The sequence below is a fragment of the Oncorhynchus kisutch genome, linkage group LG3 (genome assembly GCF_002021735.2).
Source record: "Oncorhynchus kisutch isolate 150728-3 linkage group LG3, Okis_V2, whole genome shotgun sequence".
Lineage (NCBI taxonomy): Eukaryota > Metazoa > Chordata > Actinopteri > Salmoniformes > Salmonidae > Oncorhynchus > Oncorhynchus kisutch.
The window spans coordinates 19985206-20000197 of NC_034176.2; the positions used below are offsets into that span (position 1 = coordinate 19985206).

The window sequence follows — 14992 nt, forward strand, 5'->3', positions numbered from 1 at the left end:
AATGTACAAGGGAGGAGTGAACTCGCAGGCCATCCACCCTTCAGCAATTGAGTTTGATTTATGGCCTGTGTAGTAATGTTCCTGGTCGTGTTATGGGAAAGCTAGCCTATAAGTCTGGGAAACTAGGCAACATCTAGTATAACTCTGTTTTCTCTAATTGTACACACTGCAGATGTTTTGCGATGCTACAGTGGAGCAATTATATACCCATGGAGATAGCCATGGTCTACCATGTCAACAAGAACCAACTCCCACTAAGGAGTCTGATAGCCTGACAGAGCACTGCATGAAAAGGATTTGTGTGTGCAGCATTAGAAATTGATAATTTATGAGAGAAAAGATCAATTCACAATTTTGGGGCTAAGTCACTGATTTGCATTGTGGGGCTAAGTCACTGATTTGCATTGTGGGGCTAAGTCACTGATTTGCATTGTGGGGCTAAGTCACTGATTTGCATTGTGGGGCTAAGTCACTGATTTGCAATGTGGGGCTAAGTCACTGATTTGCAATGTGGGGCTAAGTCACTGATTTGCAATGTGGTGCTAAGTCACTGATTTGCAATGTGGGGCTAAGTCACTGATTTGCAATGTGGGGCTAAGTCACTGATTTGCAATGTGGGGCTAATCCACATCACACCACTGGAAGTGGAATAAAGTTCTGAAAGGAGATCAGCCTTGCCAACAGGTCAAAATGAACCTGATTCTCAGATAACACACAAGCCTATTCTTTCTGGGATATTAGCCTGCCTGACAGTTTACCATCATTACTAGGCACTGGCTATGCAGTTTGTCAGTGTGCGTGTCTCTAAATAGAGACTTTGTTTTCAAGATTTGTAAAAAAAAAAAAAAAATGTATGATGGCCAGGGCCTATTTAAGCAATGAAGCACAACCAAGTCATATCTTTGAAAGACTTGAAAATTCGAATATTTAGAAAAATGGAGCATCAACGTTTACTTCATGGCATCCTTGGCATTGGCACAATACAATACATTGTGTCCCTTAACCCTCTATGTTTGAGACCAACATTCTAATGCGACATGAAATGAAATTATGGGATATAGCTGAAATGAATGACGCTTTTGTTATCACCTCTGCTATATGACAAGTCTGCATTTCATATCTGTTTGACTGGTAGGCCTGCATTGGTTTCATGTGTAGCCCTACACGTTATGAGCTGGCATTGACATAGAAAACGTAGGGTAAAAATGGGATCTCATGAAAGTAGCTGACAAATAAATTTACATTTATTACGCATTTAGCGATGTGAAGGAAAAGGCACATGTCCTGCCTTGACTTTAAAAGAGGACATTCGTTTTATAGTGAACGAGCTAGCAGATTGTGGAAGCACAACATAAAAGACCGATTCCGAAATGTCACAATCCACTGAACATTATTTCCATGTGCAGACTATAACAGAGTAGACCTAATCGAGCTGTGTCAACAGGAAGATGGACTCTCATAATAATTTGAGAGAAACCATTATTGCAAAGATAGCGGTGTTAATAGTTTTTCAGTAAACGAGTGAGTCAGCATCGCCCTCTTCTGGTTTTCCGAAGCTCATTAAATGAACTCCTGTGATTCCAGAACACTCAAAATGAAGCGCAGAGACTCGCACTAAAGTCAGACGCGCGCGGCTTTTGGAGAGTCAAGTCTGGTCAAGTCTGCACTCACCAGTGACCCTCCTGCGTAGGCTAGTAGCTGTAGTTTCCATAAACCTCCAGAGAAATGTCAATGTGAAAAGTTATTTGACATCAATATCGTTGCCGAATAATTTTCCTTGCATCTCGTTTCAAGCCAGGGAGCTCCGAACTGGATCAGTAGAGCTCTTGATGCGGAGAGCTGCCACAGTTCATTCGATATGTACAGTTTATACCTGAAATCATTTCTTAAAGGGATTTGAATTCCTTTTCCAAGAGGATTTTGACATTTTATTTTTTGTGTTTTAAAATTGATGGATTATTGAGACGTGGAAATTGTAAAGCCGAGTTCGGTAATAACTGGAGTTTTTTCAGAGGATATTCAAATTCTCACACTTAGTTACGCCGGAATAAAACATTTGGAAAGGGATTTACAACACGTTTACAAGAGGAAGATAATCAAATCGGATCCCCGCTTTTACAGATTCTTGACTGAATCTAAAAAGGCTTTTTTTTAAAGGCTTTAATTCGTCGTGATGTGGATTTATTTCTACTTCGTTCTTTTTCTATTAGGTGAGACATTCATATTTTTATGTTTCTTAAGTTTAAAATGAGATAAAACCATTCATTCCATAACATTACATGCGTGTGGATAGTTTAGTAATTGTTCTGAACATAATACATTCAGTAGCCTCTTTCATGTAATGCTATTTCGACTATATCCTACTCATTATGAAATCAAACTTACATTTTAGTGTCATTAAATCAATTACATTGACATTATTTCCGTAATTACCCATAGAGTGCATGTTAGAGTTTATTAGGTGCAACATTTTACCTACTCCAAATTGTTTTTAGAGCAGATATGTATTGTCTCTTGGCATCTCATTCTCATCTGTTTATTTGATTAAGATTGAGATAGACAAATAACCCACATAAAATTAATGAATAGCCTAAACATGATGATGAGGATGATGATGATGATGAGGATGATCTGTATGTGTTAGAAGATGTTCAATTTATCTGTTAGGATAATGGTTATTTGCATAATTTAGTTTTACTGCATACTCCCTCTACTTTATTGCAAAGTCTCTAGCAATATCCCCCCTCAGCAATTTGCAGGTTTAGAACGAACTGAAGGTTTCGCTCATATCACTCTTTCCACCTATATTGGAGTTGGTGTTTGTCTACTCCATTCAAGAGATAAGCCTTTATTTTGCCTTCAATAGTTTGGTTTTATTGATTTGACTGTCATGTACAGTAACAATATAGTACAACGTTAATATTCCCAAGGTAAGTGCATTGAGATCAATGACCATGAAGCATAACAGATCATTGACTGAAGAATATCTCATAACTAGGGGATGTACCAAATGTGTGTGTGTGCTATGAACCTATATTGACTTGTCAAACAAGTCAAACATATCTGGATCTGTTCCTGGCAGTGGAGGCGACTGAAGGGAGGACAGCTCATAAAAATGGCTGAAAAGGCGCGAATGGAATGGCATCAAACACATGGATGTATTGGATATCATTATACTTATTCACACTCCAGCCATTACCACAAGCCCCCCCCCCCCCCCCCCCCCCCACACACGCACACACACACACACACACACACACACAATTAAGGTGCCACCAACTTGTGGATCCTGGGTGTAGTTGTCAAAAATCTTGCATGTGCTAATTCTATAATATATCAAACACATGGAACAGCTGGGGGTACTCAAGGAGAGGTTTTGGAAACACTACCTTACACCATATGAAATGTTTATACAGCACCAGTGGTATCTACAGCAAATCCATCAAATATGTCCATGCATGTGTAACTCTATTGAGTTAGACGAATGAGAGAGCCTCCTTTCTCTCCCTCAGACGGAGTTGCGTACTCCTCGGGCGGTTCCTATTCGGGCCTGGCTGGGACGGGTGCCCATGGCTGGGTGGATTGCGTGAGGGCCAGTGACATGTGCAACCAGAACCCCCAGTGCAGCTCCCGCTACCGGGTGATGCGGCAGTGCCTGGTGGGCAGAGAAAGGGACACCATGCTGGCCAACAGGGAGTGCCAGGCTGCCCTGGAGGTGCTGCTGGTCAGCCCGCTGTATGACTGTCGCTGTAAAAGGGGCATGAAGAAAGAGCTGCAGTGTCTGCAGAGCTACTGGAGCATCCACATGGGCCTGACTGAAGGTGAGACTGAAATCAATGAATTCCTGTTTGTGTCTGGTGCAACATACTCAGCTAGAGAGATACTTACAAATTGAGAACTGCTGTTATGTGCAAAGGTGACTCTGCTATTATGAATTGTACCTATATCACATTGATAAAAAACAAACATCATCAGATAGTGATCATGCAGGTCTCTGTACAATATGCAGAACATATGGAAAGAATTTCTCATGCATTCTATGCTGTATCTGCTACAGGATATAGTGATACCCTGAAACCCCTGATGAAAAATATATGCTTTCCATTCTCTGTGAAATAATGGAGCAATAATGAAATTACAGCAGCGAGACCTGTTATGAGAGCACTATTGGTTTTCACCACAAGAGTTCCATTTTATCATATTATTAGGTTATAAACCCACCATTCAATGACCTGGAGCCGGCCACTTGCACTGTACAGTGCAGGAGGTAATGTTTCACTTAAACCTTAACCCTTCAAAAGGCTACTTTACATTGTCATAAACGTGGTATGATGAATATCTTAAAACATCCCTGCAGCTGATGTCAAATCAGATCATAAGATCTAATGTAGTCAAAACGTTTGACATTTCATATGCTATTGGGCAGCAGGTAGCCTAGTGGTTAGAGCGTTGGACTTGTAACCGAAAAGCTGCAAGATTAAATCCCAGAGCTGACAAGGTAAAAACCTGTCGTTCTGCCCCTGAACAAGGCAGTTAACCCACTGTTCCTAGGCCATAACTGAAAATAAGAACTTGTTCTTCACTGACTTGCTTAGTTAAATAAAGGTCAAATAAAAATGTCAACCGCAGTTGGAGATGTCAGTCTCTAAGCCTATGCTTTATGATAGAAGGTTTAAGTGGAATGTTAGAACACTGAAGCAGACCTTCTTGAACAGAGTTAACATTTTATGATACATTACGCCTCAGTAAGTTGTTTGGACAAATACAGACCTCCCGTGTGTCCTTCACTGAGGATACTTAACCGAAGAATGCAACTGTCCCATTTAGGCACTGTCCAGGGAGATAAAATGGGCCTTAATGGATGCCAGAGTTCTTACAGTGCAGCTTTAATCTAATCACGATCCATTGTGCAGTCAACCAGGCTTTTGTTAACTGGAAAAAATCTGTGTATAACATTGTTTTTTTGGAAACAAACACAAGGGCTGATTCCCCACAGACCCTCAAAAACGCTGCAACCCACTTAAAAAATTGTTGTGTACAAAAAATGGAAAAAGTTGGGATATTGTAGGAAGAGCACCAGCTTTGAAAGGTTTTCTCAGCAGATAGGGAGATGTCTACGGGCTATGTAGATAAATCCTAAGAGCCCGCCTGTGTTGCTGTTGACTAAAGTGGCAAGTCATTAAGGGACTTTGGGGCAGATTTATTAAAGGCCCATCGCAACCCATTTTTTTTCAATATCAAATCATTTCTGGGTAACAATTATGTACCTTACTGTAATAATTTCCCATTAAAATGGTATACAGTGCATTCGGAAAGTATTCAGACCCTTTCCCTTTTGCCACATTTTGTTACGTTACAGCCTTATTCTGAAATGGATTAAATTCAATTTTCCTCAACCATCTAAACCCATAACGACAAAGTGAAAACAGGTTTTTTATATATTTTTTGCAAATGTATTACAAATAAAAAACAGAAATAGCTTATTTACATAGGTATTCAGACCCTTTGCTATGAGACTCAAAATTGAGCTCAGGTTCATCCTGTTTCCATTGATCATCCTTGAGCTGTTTCTACAACTTTATTGGAGTCCACCTGTGGTAAATTCAATTGAGGGTTCACCTTCCAACAGAACAACGACCCTAAGCACACAGCCAAGACAACACAGGAGTGGCTTTGGGACAAGTCTCTGAATGTCCTCGTGTGGCTCAGCCAAAGCTCGGGCTTGAAACCGATCAAAAAATCTCTGGAGAGACTTGAAAGTAGCTGTGCAGCGAGGCTCCCTATCCAACCGGACAGAGCTTGAGAGGATCTGCAGAGAAGAATGGGAGAAACTACCCAAATACAGGTGTGCCAAGCTTGTAGTGTCATACCCAAGAATACTCGAGGCTGTAGTCTCTGCCAAAGGTGCTTCAACAAAGTACTGAGTAAAGTGTGAATACTTAAGTAAATGTGATATTTCATAGATTTTTTTGATCAATTTGCAAAAATGTCAATCTGTTTTTGCTTTGTCATTATGGGGTACTGTGTGTCGATGAGAATAAAAATGGGGCTGTAACGTAACAAAATGTGGAAAAATTCAAGGGGTCTGTCTACTTTTCGAATGCACTGTATATATTTTTTCATTTCTTTTCAGCAAAAATAATTTCTCAAATGTATTTTGCTAGGAGTGGTCTGAATGAGGCACCTAATTGGAGAGGCCTAATGTAATGAATGATATGTAACCTTAACTAGCTGTTATTGGCAGAGGTTTGGAACTCTTTGTTATTGGTCAAAACTGAATTTTGACTGCATGGCCCTTTTAAAGATTTGTATGTGCTTAATTGCAACAATTGCAGTTCTAGGCATTTTGCATAATGTATTGTAGGCAGGTTTAAGAGTTGAGCACAAAATATGGGTGGAGTATAGTGAAAGAGACAGGAGCAACATGTATACATGTCATGCAAGTGTAGAATTTAAATATGACAAAACAAAAGTGAAGGTAAAAATCGTCTGTAAGTAGCCTACATGTCCTTGTATGATATTCATCTTCTATTTTGATACAGTATGTGAATTTTCAATAATGAAATGTTCTGAGAGTAATGTAGGGATAAGGGCGTACACTCCTAGTGCAAGGATAATCGCACATCCAACCCAGTAGCAGCCTTCACATTGCTAATGAATTTGCTCTTATTTTTGTAATGTGCACTTTGCAATAAGCCGGCCAATTTGCTGTTTTCCAAGGTAATTTGGTGAGTGCTTAGACTGTTTCGCTGTGCATAGGATAGTTTAGATGGCACACTCAAGGGTGGTGCCGCTTTGAAAAGGACAAGCTTTTGTTGGGCTACTCACGCTCTGTCTTTGGCAGTCGTAAATGTGACCCGTTAATTGAAGTTTTAAATAAATACCAGCTGAATTCAATGTGTCAATGTACCTGTCTTTGGCGGGTAATGGCTCGCCTTTTGAATAGGTCCTTCTCACTGTCGGACAACTGGGGTTAAGAGTCTGAATCTACAAAAGGCATGTGTGGGAGCATGCTCTTTAAAAACATAAAGGCAGCTGCATTTCTCTTTCGATTGGGCCTTAAACCTCATGGGGAGAGCACCAGGGTTTGAGGCAGTTCCAACCAGTCAGTTAACAGTAAGTCCCCTTCCTCACATATCGCTGGTTTGTTCTTTAAATTGAAAGTGATTTGAGTAGATAGCAAAGAGAATTGAAAGCCTTTATGTGGGCGGTTTCCTTGCAGTTTAATTAGTAGAACAGACTTCTACAGCAGGGAGAATACGTGAGTCTGTCTCAGGCCATTGGGAGATCTTACATGAAATAACCAAAGAATCCATTTTTTTAAATGATTTATTCCCCTCCATTTTTATGAATGCCAGCATTCTTAAAGGTCAGGAGCTGAATTTGTCAGTATTCTATGATAATATCGCTAGGCAGCTAATTTAGAGAGGGGGAAATAGGAACCCTATGCCAGCTTGAGTATGTTTTACTGGGGACCCAAGCAGAGTTCAAAGGAGAACATATATGGGGTTACAGAGGTACACAGTATTCCTCAGTGAACCCATCATTACCATGAGCTATGGTAGTAGTCACTGGCCATTACCTAAGCCATCCACTGTCCTCTGAGGCAATGGGAGTTTGCCTCTGCATGCTGAATGTGTCTTCTATTTTTTCTCATCTGACCACGCTCACTAGGTGGGTGCTTCATCATCCAAGGAAGAAGACCTGTCAATATTTTTCTGGAACAGATCAAAATCTTTTCAGGCCCCTCAAAACTTGTGAAAAGGATCAGTGAAATATGATGACAGTGATGGTTCTCTATGTCCTTTCAAATCCCTCTAATGATTTCCTTTCCTTCAAATCCCTCTAATGATATCTGAAGATCCACCAAAACGTTTTCAATATGACTAAAATGACACCCAGTGTGGCAGCTATTGTTGGGAAATTCTCCACTCTTACCCAGGCAGGAAGAGACAGCCTGTTTTGCCTTCTTAATACGGGCATGTTGGGATTTGGATTTGTCCTGCCACGAAGGTTTTAGGATGATTGAATGTGCATGTTTGAAATCATGGGAGTGGACTAGCTATCATAGCCTGTGCAATTTTCTTCTCCACAGATAGTCCTCAACTAACGAGAAATACGGAATCAATATTCTACATTTATGCAAATAGACTAGGCCACCTTTAAACAAATAAGATGAATGACAGCTATTAAAATTGACTTTGCTTCAAGCCATAAGCTGTTTACCAAGACCGGAAAATCCATAGGACGCTTCCATCACCTCAGGAATGTACTCCTATTGATAATGAATACGTTATGGATTTGAGATTCTGTACAGTTTAAAACCCTTAGGCAGTCATCCCCGAATCCACTGAAGAGCAGAATCCCCTACAAGGGAGGCCTGATTGTCTGTGCCACTCTCGCCATGCGCAACACTGTCAGAACAAAGGAAGTCAAATAGTCCTAATTACCACAATAAGTTGTTGCCCTCTGGCAAACAATCGTACACTAAACAGCTGGGAAGAATTTGTATTACTTGATTAATGCATAATTGATTGGGTGACTGTCAAATAGCATAGTTCTTGAAAAACAGAGTGGCATGGCGAATGTGTTGCCAATGTGAATCTTTTAACCCCCAAGCGAGAGTACAATTACGCTGTATTTGTGCAGTTCTAATTCTGTATGGCATGTGATAACATTGTAAAACACTTTCAAAATTAATTCACTACCTTTGTTCACACTATCGTTTTATGTTTGACAATATTATTGTTAATTAAGTATTACTTCCTCTTTGACTTACATTAAGATGCAGTGTTACTACTACACAACAGTAGTAGGCTTGATCACCAACAACGATGAGACAGCCTGTAGGGAGGAGGTGAGGGCACTCAGAGTGTGGTGTCAGGAAAACAACCTCTCACTCACCGTCAACAAAACAAAGGAGATGATTGGGGACTTCAGGAAACAGCAGAGGGAGCACCCCCCTATCCACGTCAACGGGACAGCAGTGGAGAATGTGGAAAGTTTTAAGTTCCTCTGAGCACACATCACGGACAAAGTGAACTGTTCCACCCACACAGACAGTGTGGTGTAGAAGGTGCAACAGCGCCACTTCAACCTCAGGAGGCTGAAGAAATTCGAGCTTGTCACCAAAAACCCTCACAAACTTTTGCAGATGCAAAATTGAGAGCATCCTGTCGGGCTGTATCACTGCCTGGTACGGCAACCGTATACGCCAACAACCTCTGCACACTGCATCACCGGGGACAAACTAGCTGCCCTCCAGGACACCTACAGCACCCATTGTCACAGGAAGGCCAAAAAGATAATCAAGGACAACAACCACCCGAGCCACTGCCTGTTCACCCCGCTATCATCCAGAAGGCGAGGTCAGTACAGGTGCATCAAAGCTGGGACCGAGAGACTGACAAATAGCTTCTATCTCAAGGCCATCAGACTGTTAAACAGCCGTCACTAACACAGACAGGCTGCTGCCTACATACAGACTTGAAATCATTGGCCACTTTAACAATGACAGTGGGGCATTTAGTCAGCCACCAATTGTGCAAGTTCTCCCACTTAAAAAGATTAGAGAGGCCTGTAATTTTCATCATAGGTACAGTTCAACTATGACAGACCAAATGAGAGAAAAAATCCAGAAAATCACACTGTAGGATTTTTAATTTATTTATTTGCAAATTATGGAACTTGCACAATTGGTGGCTGACTAAATACTTTTTTGCCCCACTGTATCAATAGTCACTATAATAATGACACTTTAATAATGATGTATACATATCTTGCATTACTCATCCCTTATGTAAATACCCTCTATTGTATCTTGCCTATGCCGCTCGGTCATCGCTCATCCATATATTTATATCTATATATTATTATTCTATCCCTTTACTTAGATTTGTGTGTTTTAGGTAGTTGTTTTAGAATTGTTAGATTACTTGTTAGATATTATTGCACTGTCAGAACTATAAGCACAAGCATTTTGCTACACTCACAATAACATCTGCTAACAATGTGTATGTGACCTATACAATTTGATTTGATTTGATTATTATATGTGGATGAGGCTAGATGATTTTCTACTTGCATGAGAGGCAGGTACACTTTTTTCTCGGCCACTTGGGTTAAACTGAAATGGTTTGGATCCCTCAACTTCCCCACAGTCCCCATAGACACAGAATAGAGCTTCATCAGCCATGATCCTCTGTAAGCTGTCCCGGAAACTGGCCACAACACTTTCAATGCTAGAACATTTGCCTTTGTTTGAAGATTACACTATTTTACAATGTCCAGTTAGAATGGATAAACAGACTTCATGGCAAGTCTCTGGGAAAAATAACCTTTCTCAGTAGTATCTGTAGTTCCCCTGAGATTTCCAAGCACTGGTAAAATGGGAAATTGTTGTACATGGGCATGCTGAGGGACACAGTATACTATATTTGTCTGGCTGTCTTTGCTTTCTCACTACATACAGTACCTTCAGAAAGTATTCAGACCCTTTGAGTTTTCCCACATTTTGTTACATTACAGCCCTATTCTAAAACGGATTAAATAAAACATCCTCAGCAATCTACACACAAAACCCCATAACGAAGGGATTTTATTTAACGAAGGGAATGTATTATTTATTTATTGCAAATGTATATATATATATATAATGATATAATATATAATGTATAATGTATAATGAAATATATATATATATATATATAATATATAATGAAATACCTTATTTACATAAGTATTCAGACCCTTTGTCATTATGGGGTATTATGTGTAGATTTATAAGGGAAAAATATTTAATCCATTTTAGAACAAAGCTGTAATGTATCAAAATATGGAAAAGATTACGGGGTCTGAATACTTTCCGAATTAACTGCATAGATCAAATCAAATTGTATTTGTCACATGAGCCGAATACAACAGAATAGAAAGAGGCAGCTTCATTAAATAGTACCGCAAAACACCAGTCTCAATGTCAACAGTGAAGAGGCGACTCCGGGCTGCTGGCCTTCTAGGCAAAGTTTGCAAAAATCTCAGACTGGCCAATAAAAAGAAAAGATCAACATGGGCAAAAGACCACAGACACTGGACAAAGCAATTCTGCCTAGAATGCCAGCATCCCGGAGTTGCCTCTTCACTGTTGATGTTGAGACTGGTGTTTTGCGGGTACTATTTCATGAAGCTGCCAGTTGAGGACTTGTGAGGCATCTGTTTCTCAAACTAGACACTCTAACGTACTTGTCCTCTTGCTCGGTTGTGCAACGTGGCCTCCCACTCCTCTTTTTATTCTGGTTAGAGCCAGTTTGCGCTGTTCTGTGAAGTGAATAGTACACAGCGTTGTACGAGATCTTCAGTTTCTTAGAAATTCTCGCATGGAATAGCCTTCATTTCTCAGAACAAGAATAGACTGACGAGTTTCAGAAGAAAGTTATTTGTTTCTAGCCATTTTGAGCCTGTAATCGAACCCACAAATGCTGATGCTCCAGATACTCAACCAGTCTAAAACTGCCAGTTTTATTGCTTCTTTAATAAGCACAACAGTTTTCAGCTGTGCTAACATACTTGCTAAAGGGTTTTCTAATGATCAATTAGCCTTTTAAAATGATTAACTTGGATTAGCTAACAACAACGTGCATTGGAACACAGGAGTGATGGTTGCTGATAATGGGCCTCTGTATGCCAATGTAGATATTCCATTAAAAATCATCAGATTCCAGCTACAATAGTCATTTACAACATTAACAATGTCTACACTGTATTTCTGAACAATTTGATGTTATTTTAATGGACAAAAACAAGGACATTTCTAAGTGACCCCAAACCCAATGAACGGTAATGTATGTTATACTTGAGCTTTCTTGAATAAGTTCCTCCTGTTCTTTTAGTTTTTCATCTAACTTATTCTGTGCCTCTATGGTACAGTTTTTGTTGCTATCGATCTGTACTGTTAGTCCTTCCATTTCCTTTGTTAATATGGACTCTTATGACCTAAATTGCTTTTGTTTTAGAAATGACTACTAAATTGTGTACCTATGTTAATTGTTCTGTCCTAGTTAAAAACAAGTTATCATCCAATAGGATTTGATTGAATTTCCACCATGAACCATGTATATCTCACTAAGTCAGGATATTTAAGCCTCCATATATCCACTAGTTTCAATATATCCATGATATCCGAGAGGGGTTGAATGAGTCATTTGGAAGCTAGGGATGATAAGGTGGCCACACTTTAATATGAGAAGCTAGAATTTAGCCCTGATACTGGGGTTAACCCCCTACTATCCCGTACTGGGGTAACCTCCTACTAGCCTGGACACTGGGGTTAACCTTTTAGTAGCCCAGACATTGGGGTTAACCTACTACCCATTGAGGCAGATGGCTTGTTCATAACAAAACCTTTTGATATTGCCAAACACTTTAATAACTTTTCTGTTGACAAGATTAGCTAACTTTGGCATGACATGCAAACAACAAACGCTGAGCCTTCATATTCATGCATATCGGACCAAGTAATGAAACACAAGCACTGTACTTTTGAGTTCCACAATGTTTTTAATTTTTTTGTCTTTTTTTATTTCACCTTTATTTAACCAGGTAGGCTAGTTGAGAACAAGTTCTCATTTGCAACTGCGACCTGGCCAAGATAAAGCATAGCAGTGTGAACAGACAACACAGAGTTACACATGGAGTAAATAATTCACAAGTCAATAACACAGTAGAAAAAAAAGAGAGTCTATATACATTGTGTGCAAAAGGCATGAGGAGGTAGGCAAATAATTACAATTTTGCAGATTAACACTGGAGTGATAAATGATCAGATGGTCATGTACAGGTAGAGATATTGGTGTGCAAAAGAGCAGAAAAGTAAATAAATAAAAACAGTATGGGGATGAGGCAGGTAAAATTGGGTGGGCTATTTACCGATAGACTATGTACAGCTGCAGCAGATGTTTGAAGTTGGTGAGGGAGATAAAAGTATCCAACTTCAGCGATTTTTGCAATTCGATCCAGTTACAGGCAGCAGAGAACTGGAACGAAAGGCAGCCAAATGAGGTGTTGGCTTTAGGGATGATCAGTGAGATACACCTGCTGGAGCGCGTGCTACGGGTGGGTGTTGCCATCGTGACCAGTGAACTGAGATAAGGCGGAGCTTTACCTAGCATGGACTTGTAGATGACCTGGAACCAGTGGGTCTGGCGACGAATATGTAGCGAGGGCCAGCCGACTAGAGCATACAGGTCGCAGTGGTGGGTGGTATAAGGTTCTTTAGTGACAAAACGGATGGCACTGTGATAAACTGCATCCAGTTTGCTGAGTAGAGTGTTGGAAGCTATTTTGTAGATGACGTCACCGAAGTCGTGGATCGGTAGGATAGTCAGTTTTACTAGGGTAAGTTTGGCGGCGTGATTGAAGGAGGCTTTGTTGCGGAATTGAAAGCCGACTCTAGATTTGATTTTCGATTGGAGATGTTTGATATGAGTCTGGAAGGAGAGTTTACAGTCTAGCCAGACATCTAGGTACTTATAGATGTCCACATATTCAAGGTCGGAACCATCCAGGGTGGTGATACTAGTCAGGCGTGCGGGTGCAGGCAGCGAACGGTTGAAAAGCATGCATTTGGTTTTACTAGCGTTTAAGAGCAGTTGAAGGCCACGGAATGAGTGTTGTATGGCATTGAAGCTCGTTTGGAGGTTAGATAGCACAGTGTCCAAGGACGGGCCGGAAGTATATAGAATGGTGTCGTCTGCGTAGAGGTGGATCAGGGAATCGCCCGCAGCAAGAGCAACATCCTTGATATATACAGAGATAAGAGTCAGCCCGAGAATTGAACCCTGTGGCACCCCCATAGAGACTGCAAGAGGACCGGACAGCATGCCCTCCGATTTGACACACTGAACTCTGTCTGCAAAGTAGTTGGTGAACCAGGCAAGGCAGTCATCAGAAAAACCGAGGCTACTGAGTCTGCCGATAAGAATATGGTGATTGACAGAGTCGAAAGCCTTGGCAAGGTCGATGAAGTCGGCTGCACAGTACTGTCTTTTATCGATGGCCGTTATGATATCGTTTAGTACCTTGAGCGTGGCTGAGGTGCACCCGTGACCGGCTCGGAAACCAGATTGCACAGCGGAGAAGGTACGGTGTGATTCGAGATGAACAGGCTGGTAATAGGGGTTGCGACAATGGCGGCGGATAGTTTCAGAAATAGAGGGTCCAGATTGTCAAGCCCAGCTGATTTGTACGGGTCCAGCTAGACTACGGTTTGCAACTGCACATGAGGACAAAGATTGTTCTTTTTGGAGAAATGTCCTCTGGTCTGATGAAACCAAAATAGAACTGTTTGGCCATAATGACCATCGTTATGTTTGGAGGAAAAAGGGGGAGGCTTGCAAGCCGAAGAACACGTGAAGCACACGGGTGGCAGCATCATGTTGTCGGGGAGCTTTGCTGCAGGAGGGACAGGTGCACTTCACAAAATATTTGGCGTCATGAGGTAGAGAAATTATGTGGTTATATTGAAGCAACATCTCAAGACATCAGTCAGGAAGTTAAAGCTTGGTCGCAAATGGGTCTTCCAAATGGCCATTAACCCCAAGCATACTTCCAAAGTTGTGCCAAAATGGCATAAGGACAACATAGTCAAGGTATTGGAGTGGCCATCACAAAGCCCTGACCTCAATCCTATAGAACATTTGAGGGCAGAACTGAAAAAGTGTGTGCGAGCAAGGAGGCCTACAAACCTGACTCAGTTACACCAGCACTGTGTCACGACTTCGGCTGAGGTCGGCTCCTCTCCTTGTTCATGCGGGGTTCGGCGGTCGACGTCCCCGGCTTTCTAGTCATCACCGATCCATGTTTCCTTTCCCATTTCCCATTTTTGAGCACGGGATGATAGTGGACATCTTGAAGCAGGTGGGGATAACACAATGTCAGAAAACACAGCAGCTAGCTGGTCTGCACATGCTCTGAGGGTGCGGCTAGGGATGCCGTCTTG

The 14992-nt window shown here is 41.0% G+C and overlaps 1 protein-coding gene across 1 annotated transcript in view; it reads left to right on the top strand.

Annotated features, from left to right (window-relative positions):
* The first annotated feature begins 1592 nt into the window (after nt 1-1592).
* The window catches only part of LOC109871565 (GDNF family receptor alpha-2-like), a 70073-nt gene continuing 56673 nt past the window's right edge, over nt 1593-14992 (top strand). Inside the window, exons 1-2 of the mRNA XM_020462457.2 lie at nt 1593-2210; nt 3513-3821. Of these exons, the coding sequence (XP_020318046.1) occupies nt 2174-2210; nt 3513-3821 (346 nt within the window). The 5' untranslated portion in view covers nt 1593-2173. The remainder of the gene's footprint in view (nt 2211-3512; nt 3822-14992) is intronic.